Source organism: Pieris napi, chromosome 24, assembly GCF_905475465.1.
Source record: "Pieris napi chromosome 24, ilPieNapi1.2, whole genome shotgun sequence".
NCBI classification, from domain to species: Eukaryota; Metazoa; Arthropoda; class Insecta; order Lepidoptera; family Pieridae; genus Pieris; species Pieris napi.
Genome location: NC_062257.1, coordinates 4,291,920 through 4,313,012, shown reverse-complemented (window position 1 = coordinate 4,313,012; position 21,093 = coordinate 4,291,920). Strand labels below are relative to the sequence as shown.

Below are 21,093 nucleotides of genomic sequence, written 5' to 3'. Positions count from 1 at the left end.
GTGGCTGTACACACTCGGCGAGAGCTTCTCGCCGGGAGTCTCGACCGAGAGGACCGAGAGAAGAGCGCAGCCTGTACACACTCGTTACGTTAATTGTATTTAAAACACCGTTGATAATGGACGTGGCAACCGCTGCTGCTGTTTGTCTTTGTGCAATGAGTTATTATTATTTTCTTCACGTTAACCATTAAAAAAAATACGAAGCCATGGCGAAGAAGAAGATGGTCACTATACACCGCAACAGAAATTGGTAATTAGGATCATAAAGTTTTAATATTATCCAAAATTTAATGATTGAACGAGTGTGTACAGGTCGCTCTCGTTTTACTCGCGACAGGCGACCGAGAGACGCGAGACCAACTGCGAGGAAGCGAGGCGAGACGAGAGCTCTACTGTACACTCTCGCACTCGGCCTGTCTCGGGGTGTCTCGACGAATGTGTACAGCCACCATTAAGGTTAAGAGACGGTCTCGGTACTAACTACTGCTCTCAATATTGGAAATATTGCTACTATAGATACTAAGAGTCTTAAGGTGTACGCGAATATAACTGTCAAAGTTATTTAACTTTCGTCCATGGAGACTGTTTTCTTTATTTATTTTTTTTAGCTACGATTAAAGAATTTTCGTTATCTGTGTAAAATGATTGAAACTTGTGTTTTAAAGAATTTTACTCTAGTTTCGCCCTATGCAGATGTTACAGCTTTTTGCTTTGAAATAATAACCAGAATATTTATTTCCAGTTTCATCATCGGACGTCGAGGCAGAATACGAAATTCCACCCGTATAACCTTGACGTCCGCCGTTCCACAACAGAGCGTTTTTCAAGGCAGTTTTTGCCGCGCACCACCACTTCGTGGAATCAGCTACCCACTGAAGTATTTCCGAACCAATTCGACATAGGGTCCTACAAAGAAAAGAGCGTACCAATTCTTAAAAGGCCGGCAACGCAGTCGCGAGCCCTCTGGCATTGAGAGTGTCCATGGGCGGCGGTTTCACTTAACATCAGGTAAGCCTCCTGCCCGTTTGCCCCCCGTTCTATAAAAATAAAATAATAATAGACAAAGTGAGCATTATTATTTTCTCTAAGCAATCACACGCTTCACCGTCAGCTTTTAATTGGATGTGCACCTTATAATAAATCAATAGTGAAAAAATTTACGAATTGGTAGTGGGATTTACCCATTTTTAAAAGTTTTCATGCTTTTGAACCAATTAAAAAACAGGTATCATTTCTTATATCACATAGGTTATTATGGAGTATAATTAAAATCCCCTATTAAAGCACCGCGATGACCTAGGAACTGTATTGTGCATAGTTACCTTAGATATTGTTTTCCTATTGCAATATCTGTTTAAATGATTAAAATGTTAAATATATTGATTGTATTTCTAGAAGTTAAAGTATTGATATCGATCATTTCATAAGATTTTATTCCTTCTTTACTCGCCCAACGTCTATCTTGTTTGCACAGATAGTTTTTACAGTTAGGAAGCGGTAACTGGCAACTTTTTACTCTGCTCGAATAATGTTCGCTGTCACTACTTAAATCTCGATCATTGCTGTCAATTGCCATTACGAAATAGTGTTTAGACTTTAGACGTTTTCGACGGATGACCAAAAATCCCAAATAAATTATTGGACATAAATTTGTAAACTGTAAAATATATCTACTTGTCCGGTCTCGGTTAAATTAAATATTTGATACGGAATAGAAATGAACATTGTATAAATCTGAGTGAAACTATAAACAATTAACTTAAAGATCTTATTAAATTGGGACGTAAGCCATTAGCGTTTAGCTACGTATTGAAAATGAAACGCACCTATGATTCCATGAGTTCTTCAATTGAAATAAGTTCCTATCGTGATCAGCATTTTAAGGTATTCAGATGAAAATTTTAAATTTTCGCTTTGCTTATGAACGTACGTAGTTCTAACCTCAATTACTTTCAGGGTTCTAGAAACGAACAAGAAAAATTACTAAAAGCGTCGTCGACGCTATATATAGGCAATTTATCATTTTATACAACTGAAGAACAAATTTACGAATTATTCTCAAAATGTGGTGACTTACGACGTGTCATTATGGGTTTAGACAAATATAAAAAGACACCTTGTGGTTTTTGTTTTGTTGAATACTATGCTAGACCAGATTCTGAAAATTGTATGAGGTAATTGAAATGTTCAGTATATTATAAAGTACAGTATTGTACTTTAATTGAAATGTTAGTGAGATTATAAAGGTTTTAAAAGTTGTTTATATTTTAGATACATAAATGGAACTAGACTAGATGATAGAATTATCAGATGCGATTGGGATGCAGGCTTTATTGAAGGTAGACAATATGGAAGAGGAAAAACTGGTGGACAGGTAAAATTGGAAATTCTTGACTAAATGTTTTTAAAACTTCCTGAAATTGTTTTAAGACAAAGCTAGCATTTTTTAAGCATTTATGTTTAACAGCATTAATAATGTACATATAAAAATGGTTGTGGTTTTTATACTTATTCAATAATACATTTATTTGTGTTCACAAGATGAGGCACTTGTATTGCCCAGTAAACAAAGTTAAACAGAAATATGTGTGTCACATATATGCCATTTGTATATAAGTTTTAATATATATTCCATTTTTATAACACATCTAAATACAATTTATAGGTTTTGCCCCAATCAGTAAGTTTTATTTACTGAATAGGGCTAGTGAACATTGTAAAAACTATATCATTAGAGATATTACTTACCACTTAGCATTTATATAAGCAAGTTCTACAAAAATCTGATATATACACTAAATCATTAATTTAATTGTGATCCATAACAAAACCCCATGTTTCTCAGTTAAAAGCCAATTAAAATATTGTTCAACTTTGTTCTATATTCTCAGGTCCGTGATGAGTATCGTACAGATTATGATGGTGGACGCGGTGGCTATGGAAAGATAATTGCCCAGAAAGTAACTCCAAATACATTAGAACGTTGAGTGAAATTATAGTATATGGATGAAAGACTGTATTTATAAAAAACAAATTCAAGTGAATGTTTTTAGGATTAATAAAGTATTTTTTATAAAGCCAATTATTGTTTTTTAATGTATTTAACATTTAAATAAAACCACTGATGGATATACGTGTTTATTTACATAAATGACAAATTTGTGTATGACTCGGTTATTGATGTTTTGTATAAATATTTGTATGAATAATTGATTTAGGTCAGCAAAGGGTATGTGAGTATGTTACCACAGACAAAGTAATGTTGCTTGTCTTAAATATAAAATGGTAGTCTACCTTAAGGGAAGAACTCTAATCAGATCAGTTGTTCTAATAAAATGTTATGATAAACGCAGTGGCACTTGAACGCTTTATTAGTCTTGACTTCAAATGCCTTCCGATTTTTATAGGCTAGATCGGTTTATTGGGATTGATACAAGTCAACCATTTTAGACATACTCATTAAGTTTCTCTGATATGGTCAGGGTTGCCACCTGTACTTTATAATAAAGTATTGTGTGTTATTTCAGGTAATTGTACTCTATACTTTATGAGGACAATATACTTTTTATAAAACACTTTATTTTGCATGTGATTCCTTTAGTTTTAAATATTTTTTCGTTAAATGGAAATTACCGATTGGCGCTGAATCGATGTTTAAATATAGTGCTGTGCAATTTTTTAGTTGAGAGGCTAATTAATTACAGAGCAATGTTTGCCTAGTGGCTTCAGCGTGCGACTCTCATTCCTGCGTTCGTAGGTTCGATCCCCGGCTGTGCACCAATTTCTTTCTTTGTGCGCATTTAACATTTGCTCGAACTGTGAAGGAAAACATCGTAAGGAAACCGACATGTCTTAGACACACATGTGTCAGGCACAGGAGGCTGATAACCTACTTGCCTATGATTTGAAAATGATCATGAAACAGATTCGGAAATCTGAGGCCAAGACCTAAAGAGGTTGTAGCGCCACTGATTTATTTTTTTACTAATTTAATACAAACTGCAAAACGCAATAAAAAATAAATTGTTCCCTACTTTGATACTTATGTAATTTTTTTTCTTGTGTACCAATGTACTTTTAAAATAAGTTGGACCCCTAAAACTTAGTATGTATTTCCATGCACGAGCTTAGGGGTTTTGATCATAAAACAAAACAAAAGGTCATACAGAAAAGTTGGAATTAATAAAAAAAACAAATCAAACTTTCATAAATTTATTTTAAAGCGTACAATTATCTGTAAAACATTTAAATGCAAGGTTCCTGGCAATTAAATTATAGCCAGTTCAATTCGATGCAATATTTTTTTTTAGTTTATCCTTCGAATACAGATGCAAAACCAAAATTGCCAGTTATATCCAGATTAATAGACGAATAGCTAAGTCAAACTCTTTGACAATTTACATCGGTCCACACACCGAGAGAAACAGATAATATATAGCGAGGTGAATAATGAGGGAAGTAGATTTGGGCGGCTTAGCACTTCTTCATATATTAATGTAATGAAAAAAAAACTTGTTTATAAAAATCGAAAAATATAAGCGTTCTTAAATTTTTTATAGAACCAGCTTTCTCTTAAGGTAAGAGATTGTCATGTCACGGTAAGTATCGAATGACCCTTATAATACATAAATAAATAACCATTTTCTAGAAGATAATACATTTCTTTAAATTGTATATTAGTGTACCCGGAGCTATCACTTTCGCCAATAGCTCACACAATGTATTGGTTTGAGTTTATACAGAATTCATGTTGTAAAACGTTACGATGCGGGGCGGGGATTGAATTACGCGTTATTGTTAATATTATTTTCTACTTACACCACATAATAGTAACTTAAGAGTCACTAGGTGGTCACGAAACGTTTTACTAGACTTGGGTACTGAAAAACGTTACGGCGAGTTACATGGGGGGGGGGGGGTCAATAATCTTCAATTGCGTAATACTTGAACGCTCCTTTAAAACAATCAATAAGTATTAAATATATTAATTGTGGTTCCTAATACATCGCAGACATTCATAAGCACAGTTGCAAAAAATAAATTTTATTTAAAAGCGAATTCTAATCTCTGGGCGCAACTTCGGGGAGAAGGTCAAACCATAGAGTTTTTGCTTCTCGAAAATCGTATTGATTGAGATGTACGATCACCTGGAAGAAATATTTTTTAAATTTAATAAACTAAAAAGTTACTTTATATAAAGTCTGGCTAAAGAAGATAATTGAATTATTTGAAAACTTTCCGTTGGCAACACAGTCATTGAATTTCTTAGGTTAGTATGATTTATTGTCTTGATACTTCATGCAATTACTCAATTTTATTTCTATTATATATTTTTCCCGAATAGTTAACAGGTATAATAGCCTAAACTTTGTTTTATTTGATAGAATATTTAGAATATTTAGAAAATGACTGATCATGTTGTACATGTGGAAAATAAATATAAAGAAAGTTATCAAGTGAGTTTAATCCACAAAATATATCAAACTTTAAGGGATACCATACTATTTTTTTTATTTTGGCGCGCTTTTTCGTTACCTTCTTAAGGGTTCTCCATCGAGCATCAGTGAGTTTTTCTGCATAATTTTTGTCTAGTTACTTTAAACTTGAAGCAACTTTTAAGAGCAACTTTCGTGACGACTATCGCTCGGAGCACACTCCCCGCACCCCGCGATCCCCTCAACCCAAAATTGGTGGGGCGCGTCTTCGTGATTATTATATATATGACTAGCTTTGCTGGGCGAATTAAAATAGGAAATAAATAAAATTTTATGTTTCATTATTATTATTATTTTTTTTCATATTTTTATTATTCTTCTTTTTAACTTCCCGCTAAGAAAATTGAAATTTTTCGGAAATCGAGTTTTTAACAGATGTTGACGTTTTGAGCATCTAGGAAGCCTCCCCGAATGTTTCCGCGGTGAAGTCCGTATGGATAAATTTTCATAAAAGTAAAACAGCAATAAAAAAATGAAGGAACGTTGGAATTTAAAATAAATAGCCATAAACCATCTAGGAAAAACCGCATCGAATGGCAGTAGTTTCATGTCGATCAGTGGTTTAGGCGTGAAGGAGCCTCAAACGAAGACCATTTTTCTTATATACATATAGATTATTACCTGTCCAATAACCGGGCTTCCGCCAAGAAAGCCTTTATGGGTGGCAACAGTGACCTCCACTTGTCTCGAGTGCAGCTCAGCGTGAGGAATCACCCATTCGAATGTCTCATCATATTCTGGCATACAACTGTCCTTTACGACCTGTGATAAAAAAGCAATCTTTTATCTTTTTCTCTCAAGTTGTGTTTACGCTGTGACGAACAGAGAGAGATGAATCATTAAAATTATAAAAAAAGATTCTGTAGATATTTATTTAGTGATAATTTAAAAAAAACATAGATGGCTTTCTGTCCCTGATAAATCTCTTTTTGACGTGATAACGTCTTTAAAATCGTTTTAGTCGGGTGACATGTTCAGAAACTTGTGTCACACCAAAACCTCACGAGCGCGATCGCAGGTATAACGAGAGAGAGACGGACCGATCTCCCGTCTCATCTCGAGCGCTGCCAGTCATTCCGTGAATGTATGAAGAAAAATGTATATCATAGTCGAATAAGTAAACTTGTCATTTTACACCCGAAATTTATCACCAAAAGTGTGAATAAAACGATAGATGTAATTTAAAATTTGAAAAAATTGTTATCTTCATTAATTCCTTACTTCCCAAAAACTTATATCACCAATAAGACGTTATCACGTAAACATCTCGATCGTAAACCTACTTTACAAACAACCAATTTTTTTTTTTTGTGACGGTTTCCTCAAATTTTCTTTCACGAGTAAGTCGCAAGGTATTCGCACGACAACACTACTTTATAATCTAATATATAAATCCTCGTGTTACAATGTTCGTTCCCATACTCCTCCGAAACGGCTTGACCGATTTTTATCAAATTTTATTTGCATATTCAGTAGGTCTGAGAATCGGCTACTACCTATTATTCATACCCATAAGTGATAAGGGTTGTCCACCCCTAACATTTTATTTTTTGGACGATTTTTTTTATTTTTTTATAATGTGCCTTTAAAAAATACATACAACCCTTAATTTTCATGTACCCTCTACGATCATCCCCTATTTTTTATTTGTTAGTTAAGAAATTATAACTTGATCTCTGAGGTTTATATAGAGAAAAATCACAGAAAAACCTAAGTTTTCATTTCGGAAAACCGAACAGTCTTTTGGGAACAAAATGTTCCATGTTGGTAGGTACTAAAAAGGTAGGCTAGGCATTAAGGAGAAACGTTCGCGGGTGCAAGTAATTTATAAAAATTTGGTCCTACGAACAAGAATCGTAAAACAAAATGCTGCCAGCATTTAAGAGAACAGTGCTATTGGGTTCGTGCGTTCACCAATCCCGAGCACCAATGGTTTTTGTTACTGCAACTTAGTGCAAGTGCCTGATTGGAACACCAAGAACAGCGTGAGTGTGGTCGTCCCAAGCAAACCTGGCGTCGTTCAGTTGCTGATGAAGCAAAGAGAACCGGACTTTGAGTGAGGTAAAATACGAGACGAACGCGATGGAGTAACTGAAGGCGCCCTCTGCCCCATCTAGGGGTTATAGGACGTTAAGTGAAGTCAAAGTACTCAACTTAAGTGTAATCTCCTACGTGATTGCAACCTGTAAGTATTTGCAATATTTGTACCATATAAATTTATTATATTCTTTATCGACACTTTACATCGATATCATATTATCGTCACTCGCACAGCACTACAGAAAACTGGTCTTGCAGGATTCGCGCGAATGTGTGCGTATACGTAGGTAACCGGTGGTACGTAGTCAGTGCGCTTGGTGGCTTTGTATTTGATGCACATATGCTTACTTCGTTATATCATAAGTGAATTTTTGAGTGAGTTTTAACAAAACATTAAATATAATTAATTCACTTGTTAAATGGTGGTTAATTTATTTGCCCCATATATTTAAATTAAAATCACTTAAATATCAATTCTCCAATCATACACAGATAATAAAAATATTTCTTACCAAAGTCTTGCGTTTTGAATCCTTGGCCCGTCCGGGAAGCAAGTACAGCTTGACGTATGGGTCTGGGACATTCGTGGGATCCTTCAAGGGGATGTTCCTAAAAAATGCACATATTCTCAATGGGTCTTTGCTAGATGTTTTTTATAAGAGGGGGCGAATCTCGCACAGCAGAGTAAGCTCTCTTGAATATAAATGACACTATCAAGACATTGCTTCACTCAACGAAAACTCATTGGAAAGAACGCCTCTATAGTCGTATTTTTAATTAGACGAAGTCAACTAACGTTTACGGTGTTGTCAGTTTTTAATGAAATAAAAATAGTGTTGTGACAAAGTAAAAACCCCTGAATTAATGATCGGTGATGGCACTAGTCGCCGCGCCGCGCTTTGTAATAAGACGTCAAAAAACTGATTGTAGTTACATACAACTAGTACCTAACTTATATCTGAGGACTTTTATACAATTTTGAAATAGAAATAATATTATTTTATAGTTTGGAATGATTAACTATTCACACTCATTGTTCATTCATCTGATTGAACATGAACTGAACGCATCACTATTACTTTAAATATGGCAACATTATTTTACAAAGTGACATTAGCTACTGTCAGTTGGCTTCGTCTAATTAAAAATACGACTATAGTGCGTACGCGTAGACCACTGCGACAAAGCGATTAAAAATTCCGCACCGTCACTGAACGCTACCACTCCCCTCCCGCACCCCCGCGGCGCTGAGACACCAGCGTAAGCGCAAAACATTGGACGTGGATCAAAACATTGGTTGTGCTGGGATCGCTAATAGTGTGGTGGGTAATAACCTTGCTTTGCCTTGTGTTGTACAAAAAATGGTCGGCAGTGACGAGGTATGGAATGCAGTGGTATCCTTCTGTGAGCATGTCATGCTACAGAAGGAGACAGCAGAACGAGAGAGGGAGCGCTTTAGGACGAATCCTAGGGGTAGAAGACGGGGAGTAAATAGGAGAAGATATGCCCAACTCCTACCTCCTATGTAGTGTATACTGCACTGGAGGTTTTTGTGTGTACCCTCTGTAATGCGGCTTTGTCGGAACTACTCGAGGTGGTTTTAGTGGGTATTGCTTACCCAGTCTCTGAATAGCAGAGATTTTGGCGTGGGTCGAGTCCCACATACCCCTGTTCAGGGAACGCGCAAATGCATTTCCACCTCGGATATCAAGAAAAAAGAACAAAAAAGGGGTCGCTAATAGTAATATAACTTACATAATTTTATGCACGACCACATATAATGTTTGGTTTAGGATGCTGTACCGAAGAGATAGTAATATACGGCCCAGGCCAGCTTCACCCGCGGATCTGTAAAAAAACAAGCTTGTTTAATTAAGAGATAAATTGTTTTAATTAGAAGTGAATTTGTTTAATTAAGAGATGAATTGTTTGAAATAGAAGTGAATTTGTTTAATTGAGAGAAAAATTGTTTGAAAGAATTGAATTTGTTTAATAAAGAGAGAAATTGTTTTAAATAGAAAAGAATTTGTTTAGTGAAGAGAGAAATTGTTTTAAGTGGGAAAATTTCGATATGACATTTAATTGACATTGAAATAAATTCATGATAACTTGAAAATAATCGTTGGTTAATAAAAAGTCTGTTATTTTAATTGTTCGATTGTAACACGTTTAGTCATGTGACACAAAACTATCGAAATATGTGATTACATATTTAACAAAGATACGTAAAAAACGTGTACGTGAAATTATTAATTTTAAATACTGAACAGAATTAAACAACAATTTGTATAGGTTCTTTAGTCACTAATAAATCAGAAATAATTTTAAAATATTTTCTTATAGCCCTTTCTAATAATACAACAGATTCTGTCGGGAATAAAGAGAAATTATATCGTAACATCATTGGTCTAGTGGTTAGTACCCCTGCGAATCCATGGGTCCCGGGTTCGATCCCCGGCTGAGACGAACATCGATGTGATGAGCATTTGGTGTTTTAGGTCTTGGGTGTTTAAATATGTATTTATGTGTCTATCTATCTATAATATGTATGTATATCCGTTGCCTAGTACCCATAACACAAGCTTCACCAGCTTAGCATGGGACTAGTTCAATTGGTGTAAATTTTCTTTAAAAAAAAAACATAATAATCAAAGAAATTAATTTCACTCACGTAGTTAATGAGGACACTCGATGAACAAGTTTGTGAACATGTGTATCGTTTTCTGGTTGTGGTTGACTCTCTTGAGGTGTCTCTGAAAATTAATATAATAATAGCACTTCAGTTAGCCTAGTGGTTTCAGTAATCGAGTGCCATTTATCTCGTACGTGAAGGAAATATCGTGAGGAAACTGGAAAGCTTAGACCTATTTCTCTACAGTCGGTCATATTTGACCGACTTGGTCAACAAATCTGGAACGGACAATCTGTTTCCACCGGTGTCTGTCCAGCGCCTCTCTTATGTTTATTATGGAACATAAGATACATGTATCACTTATTCCACGTCATTAAATTTGAATTTGTAGGCATCCCTACTCATCGGCAAAGAAGACAGAGGGTGTAGGCCGAGAGAAAAAGCCGGCGTAAAAAACTCTTTTAAAACAGCAAATCATCAAACAACACTTATTTTAAAATAAATATCGCAAATTAATTAGAGGTAGCCTGTTTAGCACTAGTCCCAGGCCCTTTTTATCAACTAGATAATCGTTGACTTTATAGTAAGCCTTTTTACACAGCTTTTCTTTAATACATTTCTTAAATTTATTAAAGGGCAGAGATAAAAGAGCCTCTGGGATTTTATTAAAGAAGAGTATCCCTTTTCCCAAAAAATAATTACTAACTTTAGATAGTCTAGTACGGGGAAATTGCAGACTGCGTTTGTTCCGAGTATTAACATTGTGCGTATGTTCTATTCTAGTAAACTTATCACTATTTTTGTATACATACATAATATTTTCATAAATATATTGCGAGGGAAAGGTAAGTATATTAATTTCCTTGAATTTATCTCTAAGAGATTCCCTACATTTTAAATTATAGATTGCACGAATAGCCCTCTTCTTCTTACTGTGTACAGTTTTGAGGACGATGAGTCTCGTCACATGTGTATATGACGTACAGGATCGGCCCTAATACACTTCCTTGTGGTACTCCCGCATTTAAATCTATAATAATTCTTCTTACCAACTTGCCGTATAATTTGTTCCACGGGAATCGATTTCTCCGACGTATTGTCTGTTTCCTCCGTTGGTGCAACAGGCGGAATCGTTACTAAAATAATAATAATTACAATTTAAATACCTGGTTATGTATGTTGGGTGTGGTAGAGATAGAATGAAAGTAGAAAAAACTCCGTGGAAATGAGAGTGTTAAGAATATGTGAGAGAAGAAATAATAATAATATTTATTTCTTCTCTCACATATACATACAAGGTTATTATGATTAAACTAAGATGATAACATTAGGAAGTGTATGTGAGAGACTGGTCTCTGTAACAGGAGACCTGAGTGACAGATAGCCAGCCTCTCCACCACCGGACCGGAACACGTACAATCAGGTCATTGTCATAAGATACAATAGAAGAAAATAAGTATTAGGCTATGTTCAGATGGCAAAAACTTGACGCGCGTTTTCAAATCGCGCGACTAGACATTGTGGTATTTTCATACAACTGTTCACATGAGCGCGCGTCAACGCGCGTTAACGCGCGTCAACGCAGCGCTCAGAGAAAAAGTCTCTAGACGCAGGTGATCGCGCGTTGACGCGCGCTTTGATATTAATGTAATGTCCGTTTGCTGTTCAGATGAGCGCGCGCTTTCATCGCGATCGCATGTAATTTTGTTAATTTTCGTAATTATATTTTGTTCTCGCATTTAAAATAAGTGAAATTGAAGATATTGACATCGACTTACTAATCGATGAAGTAGAAAAAAGGTCAGCAAGTTGGAATATAGCAAATTTGTACAAAAAATATAATATAATTTGTATTTTTTTTCAAAATTGAATGAACCCAATGTGTACGTTTTCTTTTTCTATATTTTTCTTAATAATATAACCACAAAATAATAGCCTCTTCCACGTCCATTTTCTACGTTCTACCGAACTAAACTGACGAGTACTCTCGCAACGCGCGTTAGCGCTCATCATCTGAACGCTCTTCAAATTTGATCGCGCGTTGACGCGCGTTAACGCGCGTTACATGTGAACATAGCCTTAGGCTATGTTCACATGTAACATACGCGCTAACGCGCGTTGCGAGAGTACTCGTCAGTTTAGTTCGGTAGAACGTAGAAAATGGACGTGGAAGAGGCTATTATTTTGTGGTTATATTATAATAGCCCGGTCATTTTAGACAATTGAAATAAAGAAAATTCCGACAAAGCCAAATCTTCGTAGAGACCTTAGGTTTACCACAAGGAATAAAGTGTCAAAAGTCCCCATCAGTCCCATGTGAGCTTAGGGACTTATTCGGGGTCCAAGGTCAAAATTGTAGGTTTTTTGGATTTTTCTCGAAAACGGTAAGTTTTATAGAAAAGTACCTCAGAGCAAGGTTGTAGATCTTAAAATTCTCTATAAAAATGGTCTCTATGATTTTTTCGCTAAGACCCACTATTTCCCAGATATTGCGCTTGTAAGAATCACGTTCTACATAATATGCACACATTTCCTCACCACCTGTGAGGTAGTGTACTCGGCGCGTTTTTTTTAACGTGGTATCCCCGGTTGGCCTATTCCACGAACCTTTCTGACGTTATTTTCAGGAACAATAATTATTTAATAGTATGAAGATTATTGATATGGGTTACAGAGTTAAACTGTCGTTCAAACTTTTTTTTATTACTTTAATCTGACTCATACTCTTCATATTATTCAACTTCAACAATCATGTTTTCTTCAATTTCTTTTTGTTCTTCTTCTTCTCCTTCCTGTTGATAAGCGCTTAGAAATTGTTCAAATGAAGATGAATCAGTTGTCTCTTCATCAAAATCACATGAATCTTCCTCTCTTTTATTTAATTGAACATTTGAGCAAGAGACACCTTGGCAATTGGTACACGCTGGAGAACACTGCAACCCTACTCTACTGCACTACAACCATTCTTGCAATTGCAAAAAATAGTGTTAAGAAGTTTTTCTGGAGCAGGGGGCAGTAAAGTTCGAATCGGTTCCAAAGTATTATTTATCAATTTCCAACCCCAGACTTCAGGGTTCAGTTCATTGCCTTGCCATGTCTGAACTTGATAGTATACTCGAAACAAATGTTGACTAGCAGATGCCGATGTTTGTTTCGTGTATTATTTACAAATCTTAAATATCTGTACGTATCTATGCAATCAATTTTTTTTTGGAGCTCCATAAACCGCAAGAAGAAACCGAATTCCTTTAGTAATTAGTATTTGAGTTGAAGAATTAATTTCTGTAAATACTTTTGCGCAGTCAATCAAATCATTTTTTTTTCAAATAATTTTAATACTGAATTTTTGCCCCTTCTAAACAGTTCTGCCGTAGTATCGCATCCGGTCATCGCATGTAAAAATAAAATAAAGTTTTGGCATTTTGGATAAGCTGATAAACTTTTAGAAGAATATATTTCTGTCCGTTGCTGCGCCTTCCCAGGTTATACTAATAATGTATACATAAAAGAGACACGAGTAGGCATTTTTGCTTGCTTGAGTACCTAAATATGTATATACGTGGCATATGTGTGCATACTATGTAGAACATGATTCTTACAAGCGCAATATCTGGGAAATAGTGAGTCTTAGAGAAAAAATCATGGGGATTATTTTTATAGAGAATTTTAAGATCTACAACTTTGCTCGAAGGTACTTTTCGATAAAACTTACCGTTTTCGAGAAAAATGCAAAAAACCTAAAATTTTGACCTTTGACCCCGAATAAGTCCCTAAGCTCACATGGGACTGATGGGGACTTTTGACACTTTATTCCTTGTGGTAAACCTAAGGTCTCTACGAAAATTTGGCTTTGTCGGAATTTTCTTTATTTGATCACTATTTTTATGTCTAAAATGACCGGGCTATAAAGAAAAATATAGAAAAAGAAAACGTACACATTGGGTTCATCCAATTTTGAAAAAAAAATACAAATTATATTTTATTTTTTATACAAATTTGCTATATTCCAAATTGCTGGCCTTTTTTCTACTTCATTGATAAGTAAGTCGATGTCAATATCTTCAATTTCACTCATTTTAAATGCGAGAACAAAATATAATTACGAAAATTTACAAAATTACATGCGATCGCGATGAAAGCGCGCGCTCATCTGAACAGCATACGGACATTACATTAATATCAAAGCGCGCGTCAATGCGCGATCACCTGCGTCTAGAGACTTTTTCTCTGAGCGCCGCGTTGACGCGCGTTAACGCGCGCTCATGTGAACAGTTGTATGAAAATACCACAATGTCTAGTCGCGCGATTTGAAAACGCGCGTCAAGTTTTTGCCATCTGAACATAGCCTTAAGTGCTAAAAGAAAACATTCCAAACGGAGTGGTAAAAATAAATTTGGTTTGAGTGTATGTGTATGTGTGGCGCGCGCACGTGTGTGTGTCTCTCTCTCTCTATATGTAACATTGCGTGATAGGATAAATAATATTGAGATTCTTGAGGAGTGAGGGTTAAAAGAGAACGATAATGATGAGGTGGTTTGGTCATGTAGAACAGATGAATGAAAGGTTAACTAGTAGGATATACAAGGATGCATGTCATTAAATGAGAAGAAACAAGAGAGGTAGAGACTGTAGCAAGAGATTCGTGTCTCTGCCTACACCGCCAAATAGGGGTGAAGATAGAAACAAATAAATTATGAACATTACTTTATCAACACCGAGGAAGTGTTAAAATTTGTATTTTTTGAAGTTATACTTCTTTAGGCGCGTTATAAAAATTGATGAGAGTGAAATGTGAGATGCGTGCGCACCGTTACACCAAATTAACAGAATGAAGTTAGTTTTAGGTGGCATGAAAATCGATAAAAATGTTCAAGTTGTATATTCTAGTATTTTAATATTTAGAACACGTGTTTCGTAACAGTACAATTAAACAGTGTAAATAAATAAATATTATTTTGGTGTTTTTATTAAATCAATTTCATATACGACGGTGATAGTATCTACTAATAATTTATTATTTATCAGTATAAAACTGATTTGAATAAACTGTTTTGAGTGCATTTATAGATTAGAGGTGAATTGTTGTTATGTATAATTTTTAATTATTGCTTCTGTTGATTCCAACTTTGTTGTTCCAAAGAAGTATAACTTCTAATGCGTGTACATAAGTACACACTACACACTCTTTTTTTATTTTTTTAAAGACTACTAGGTCTTATGACGCTGATGATACAACAGAGCTGGTGTCTTTAGCGGTTACTTACCAGGTGGTGCAGCATCAGTGGCATCAGGTGCTGGAGCAGCTGGAAGTGGCTCAGGAGTAGGTGGAGCCGAGGTTTCCTCTTCTAAATCTTCTTTCACCGCCTCTTTCAGTATCTGTTGTGATATACAACATTACAAATATCTTTTCACGTCAACCTTATATACATTATCTAAATCGCGGTTAAAACCCGCCATATTTAACAGCACAGTTGAAGTTACCTGGTGTTTAAACGTGCGGTTAGAGTTTGCTGTTAAAACCCGCATATTTATCAGCATAGTTGAAGGTACATGGTGTATAAACGCACGGTTAAAATTTGCTATTAAAACCCGCAGATTTAACAGCACAGTTGAAGTTACCTGGTGTTCACACGTGCGGTTAATATTTGCTGTTAAAACCCGCATATTTAACAGCACAGTTTGAAGTTACCTGGTGCTTAAACACCCAGTTAAAATTTGCTGTTAAAAACCGCATATTTAACAGCACAGTTGAAGGTACATGGTGCTTAAACAAGTGGTTAAAATTTGCTGTTAAAACCCGCATATTTAACAGCACAGTTGAAGTTTACTGGTACTTAAACACACAGTTAAAATTTGCTGTTAAAATCCGCATATTTAACAGCACAGTTGAAGTTTACTGGTACTTAAACACACAGTTAAAATTTGCTGTTAAAATCCGCATATTTAACAGCACAGTTTAAGTTACCTGGTGCTTAAACGCGCGGTTAAAATTTGCGGTTTAAACCAGCATATTTAACAGCACAGTTTGAAGTTACCTGGTGCTTAAACACGTGGTTAAAATTTGCTGTTAAAATCCGCATATTTAACAGCACAGTTGAAGTTTACTGGTACTTAAACACACAGTTAAAATTTGCTGTTAAAATCCGCATATTTAACAGCACAGTTGAAGTTTACTGGTACTTAAACACACAGTTAAAATTTGCTGTTAAAATCCGCATATTTAACAGCACAGTTTAAGTTACCTGGTGCTTAAACGCGCGGTTAAAATTTGCGGTTTAAACCAGCATATTTAACAGCACAGTTTGAAGTTACCTGGTGCTTAAACACGTGGTTAAAATTTGCTGTTAAAATCCGCATATTTAACAGCACAGTTGAAGTTTACTGGTACTTAAACACACAGTTAAAATTTGCTGTTAAAATCCGCATATTTAACAGCACAGTTGAAGTTACCTGGTGCTTAAACACACAGTTAAAATTTGCTGTTAAAATCCGCATATTTAACAGCACAGTTTAAGTTACCTGGTGCTTAAACACGCGGTTAAAACCCGCAGATTTAACCGCGCGGTTAAAAAATTACCTTTAACTGTAACGCCAGAAGGATTTTGGATTCTGGTCCCGACTTCTGAAGGTTTATCGGCTGAGACAGCATGGTAAGGTCCTTTTGTTTGAGTAACGACGCGACTGAGTACATCAGGATTCCGAGTTGATTTCCCGTTTTTTGATCTAAGACCTGGAATATATTCGATATTTGTAAATATGTGAGGAACATGTATACAACTTTTTTAGTATAGTAGTTTTATTCTAAGAGTACATTGTCTTCACATATAATTATTTAACTAATGTAAACAAAATATTGTAAACCTATTTTAAAAAAGTGTGGAGTTTCTTGCCCATTCTTCTCCACACGAAACTACCTTTTGGAAGGGGCAACTAGAATCTTATTTGTATTTTTTTTGACGTTCAAAAGTGCCATTTTAGGTGGTCTATTTGAAATAAATGATTTGACTTTGAAACGTTCAAAGTAATTTAAACATACAATGAATAAAAAAGATACTTTTTCTTCTTCAGTTCATTACTTGTTCACCACATAATGGTATTTTTTAGGTATAAAGAGTCGAGAAACGTTTTACTATTGGGCGCGTTACATGAGGGGGAGGGGGGAGGGGGGGGGGGGGGTGGTTCATTAATCTTAAAGCTTAGGTTAACTTACCTTAACTTCCAACATATCAATATTTGGATTTTGAACGAGGAACGAATGACCGATTTCGTAAACTGGACAATCCGTTCGCATTTGAACGGCCGTGTTCTCCGTTTTCTTTCCCAAAGTTATCTGTAAATACGGATCGGGTTTCGACTGCGCTCGGGCATTCTGGAATAAATAGATTATTTATTTATTAACACTTCGTTGCATAACAATATAAAAATTTAACATTTAAATGTAAAGGAGAGCAACTGGCGGCCTTATCGTTTTCGAGCGATCTCTTCCAGGCAAAGACTGTGAGAGAAAAAAATGTATTAAATAAGATAAGGTAGGCAAGAAGTGCAAGAATACATATAGTTATTAAGAAAAAACAAACTAAACTAATAATGGATACATGAAAAATAAAAAGTGCACATGAATCACGATAGTTTAAGATCAGTCTCGCGTCAGTTAGTACGAAAGACCCTTTTGCACTCCTCTACTGCTTCATTTAAGAATATGTTAAAACTCTTAATGTCTTAAGCCTTGTGTCTTCCTTGTTTTTTTTTATAGCTGCTAGTTTAGTATTAAATTTTGTGCTGTCATGTTTTTTCTTGTTTTACTTTGTATTGTATTTTTTATTAGTGAAACTTTTTGTGGATATGTCCAATGTGTTTATTTCATGTTTTACTTTTATTTAATTTTTACTGTCTGTTTAGTTTACTAAATAAATAAATAATAATAAATAATAAATAAATGAAAGTTAGGGGTACGATGTGGACAGGATTATTACCGGCCTTCGCTGAACATATACCCTTTTATTTATACCAATGGCTCAGTTTACTCTATATGTTTCTTGATCATTTGTTTTTTTTTTCTATTAGGAAAACAAATACTATCATCTGGCTACGGTGCCTTACTTGTTTTGAAATGTTTCATAAGCTTTTTTGTGCTATAGCCTTTCCAAAACTGATAATGCTAAATGTTCAGTTAAGACACTTAAATATTATATTTAATCACTAGGAAATTTTAACGAAATTTGTAAAATGTCGAAACATAATCTAGTAATATCCAAATAATTTTTCGAATAGCCCCACTAAACAATCAAATTGCACCCCTGTGGGGCGTGGGCCGCACGTTGGGAATCACTGTTCTAAGGCAAGCCGGTTTCCTCACGATGCTTTCCTACGTACGAACAAGTTAAACGCGCACATAGAAAGTCCATTGGTGAACAGCCGGGGATCGAATCTACGACCTCAGAGATTAGAGTCATACGTTGAAAACACTAGGCAAACACTGCTGTATAATTTAATATAATTTCTTATTAATACTAAACCAAAAATCTTTCATTTATCATAAGAATGCAAGCTTTAGGACATTATACTATACAATGGGTTCAAGTACAGAATACCGAATTAAAAAGCCTTTAAACAATTGTAAAGGCCCTTACTGGCCTTACCAGGCGCAGAGGCTTGCCAGCGGAGAGTGGAGGAAGTTGTGCCACCACACCACCTTCAGAAATGAAGAGTGCGACTGAAGAAACAACTTTTAATACTTACTGGTAAGTTTTTACACGAGTCGATATAAACGGAGAGTACAGCCGTACTAAGCTCCGAATTCTTGATGAGTTGCACCTCTAACAGCGCCTGAAATTATTAAATATTTTTATTTATTGTATACATAATCAGAAATACGTTTACAAGTGTGGTGGAAACACATGTAGCATACACATGTATTAAATTAATTCACTTTAAAATGGTGGTTAATTTATTTACCCCATACACAAACTGGACACAGATTTTCTGTCCACCAGGACGCCGTCCATTTAAATAATTAACTTGTATACTAGGACCAATGACATACACATCACAACATTATAGCCATAATTTTTGGATGTGCACATCCAACTTGGCTAGCTAAGCCCTACTCACGCGGGCTCACTTCTAATTTTAAGGAAGTAAACGTAGTAAAATAAAGGATTTAAAAGTAAAAGTAACATAAAGGATGTAAAAGTAAAAGTAACATAAAGGATGTAAAAGTAAAAGTAACATAAAGAATGTAAAAGTAAAAGTAACATAAAGGATGTAAAAGTAAAAGTAACATAAAGGATGTAAAAGTAAAAGTAACATGAAGGATGTAAAAGTAAAAGTAACATAAAGGATGTAAAAGTAAAAGTAACATAAAGGATGTAAAAGTAAAAGTAACATGAAGGATGTAAAAGTAAAAGTAAAATAAAGGATGTAAAAGTAACATAAAGGATGTAAAAGTAAAAGTAACATAAAGGATGTAAAAGTAAAAGTAACATGAAGGATGTAAAAGTAAAAGTAAAATAAAGGATGTAAAAGTAAAAGTAACATGAAGGATGTAAAAGTAAAAGTAAAATAAAGGATGTAAAAGTAAAAGTAACATGAAGGATGTAAAAGTAAAAGTAACATGAAGGATGTAAAAGTAAAAGTAACATAAAGGATGTAAAAGTAAAAGTAACATAAAGGATGTAAAAGTAAAAGTAACATAAAGGATGTAAAAGTAAAAGTAACATGAAGGATGTAAAAGTAAAAGTAAAATAAAGGATGTAAAAGTAAAAGTAACATAAAGGATGTAAAAGTAAAAGTAACATAAAGGATGTAAAAGTAAAAGTAACATGAAGGATGTAAAAGTAAAAGTAAAATAAAGGATGTAAAAGTAAAAGTAACATAAAGGATGAACGAGGTAGAAACTCCTTTGATTGCATTTACCTGATTCAAATCGGCCAGTTCTGTGGACAAACGATGCCAGGAGAGGCGGAGGTGAACTTTTCCATGTTTAGCTTGTTGGAGAGTTTGCCACTGAAATATTTTTAAAAAATATTTATAGTTTGTTTCCAATTTTTATTTATTTGTACACGCTCAAAAATTATTTCATCATTAAAATTTCACAATCATAATATTTTTAATGTGTCCAAAAGCCGGGTAATTTTTTTATAAAACTAATGATTTTCATACACAGTAAAAATAATAAATAATATAAGCGACTGTACGATGAGACATCAGTCCCGGCCAAAAGCCGAGAGTGATGTGTCGGTGTCCCATCCGAGATCTCACTACCTCTATAGCATATGATTTTACCACCAACTAAATTTTGAAATTCGAATTTTAAAAATTTAATAGAATATACAAATGAAATGCAAAATATATTTGATTGACAATTGACGGATGATACAGATAATTATGAAAATCATTTTTGACACGAATTGGCAGCTTAAATTCTGATCTTTCTTTCCGTAGAATTCAGACTTTTCATGTGTTGCGACTTAAAAAAAAAAGGTAAATCTAATTTACTTACTCAAATGACATAATACAAAAAATAACAAATATTGCAATATCACGAACAATATATCGACTTAACTTTAATTACTTTTTTATATTCTTTAGCTGGCATCACTGCATACTAATTTCAGGTTTAGTAAACCTTTTAAAAAAAAATGTTATCTTTACTTGTGCTTCTTTTACTGTTTGTGATGAAAAGGGACGTAATTATCACTCGCCGTTAAACGACTTTTAATGTGGCGCACCGCACTTACTAAAATGGATACATTCACTAACAAATAAAATGTATGTATAGACTCAGATGTTCAAACTCGTATTGAAATTGAAAAATGTGTCCAGCCAAAAAGGTTTGTAACCACTAGCATGTCAAAAACTTATAGCTGTCAAAATTCTACGGAATTAATAATCAGAGTATAGTATTAAATAAATATATAATATACA

The 21,093-nt window shown here is 34.7% G+C and overlaps 2 protein-coding genes across 6 annotated transcripts in view; one reads left to right on the top strand and one right to left on the bottom strand.

Moving 5' to 3' along the window:
• Positions 1-1,581: 1,581 nt before the first annotated feature.
• On the top strand, positions 1,582-3,082 carry LOC125061902 (nuclear cap-binding protein subunit 2). The gene is made up of 4 exons (XM_047667537.1): positions 1,582-1,884; positions 1,957-2,174; positions 2,272-2,374; positions 2,892-3,082. The coding sequence occupies exons 1-4, from the start codon at positions 1,816-1,818 to the stop codon at positions 2,985-2,987; spliced, it is 486 nt and encodes a 161-aa protein (XP_047523493.1). The 5' UTR covers positions 1,582-1,815; the 3' UTR covers positions 2,988-3,082.
• A 1,839-nt stretch (positions 3,083-4,921) lies between these two features.
• The window catches only part of LOC125061762 (extended synaptotagmin-2-B), a 38,168-nt gene continuing 21,996 nt past the window's right edge, over positions 4,922-21,093 (bottom strand). For all 5 annotated transcript variants that reach the window (XM_047667355.1, XM_047667353.1, XM_047667352.1 and 2 more), the window contains 11 exons: positions 20,083-20,172; positions 18,907-18,993; positions 17,378-17,536; positions 16,745-16,897; positions 15,432-15,543; positions 11,217-11,303; positions 10,207-10,288; positions 9,291-9,383; positions 8,048-8,144; positions 6,117-6,257; positions 4,922-5,147 (listed from right to left, as the gene is read on the bottom strand). In XM_047667355.1, coding sequence (XP_047523311.1) covers positions 5,061-5,147; positions 6,117-6,257; positions 8,048-8,144; positions 9,291-9,383; positions 10,207-10,288; positions 11,217-11,303; positions 15,432-15,543; positions 16,745-16,897; positions 17,378-17,536; positions 18,907-18,993; positions 20,083-20,172 — 1,188 coding nt within the window. In that variant the 3' untranslated portion in view covers positions 4,922-5,060. The remainder of the gene's footprint in view (positions 5,148-6,116; positions 6,258-8,047; positions 8,145-9,290; positions 9,384-10,206; positions 10,289-11,216; positions 11,304-15,431; positions 15,544-16,744; positions 16,898-17,377; positions 17,537-18,906; positions 18,994-20,082; positions 20,173-21,093) is intronic.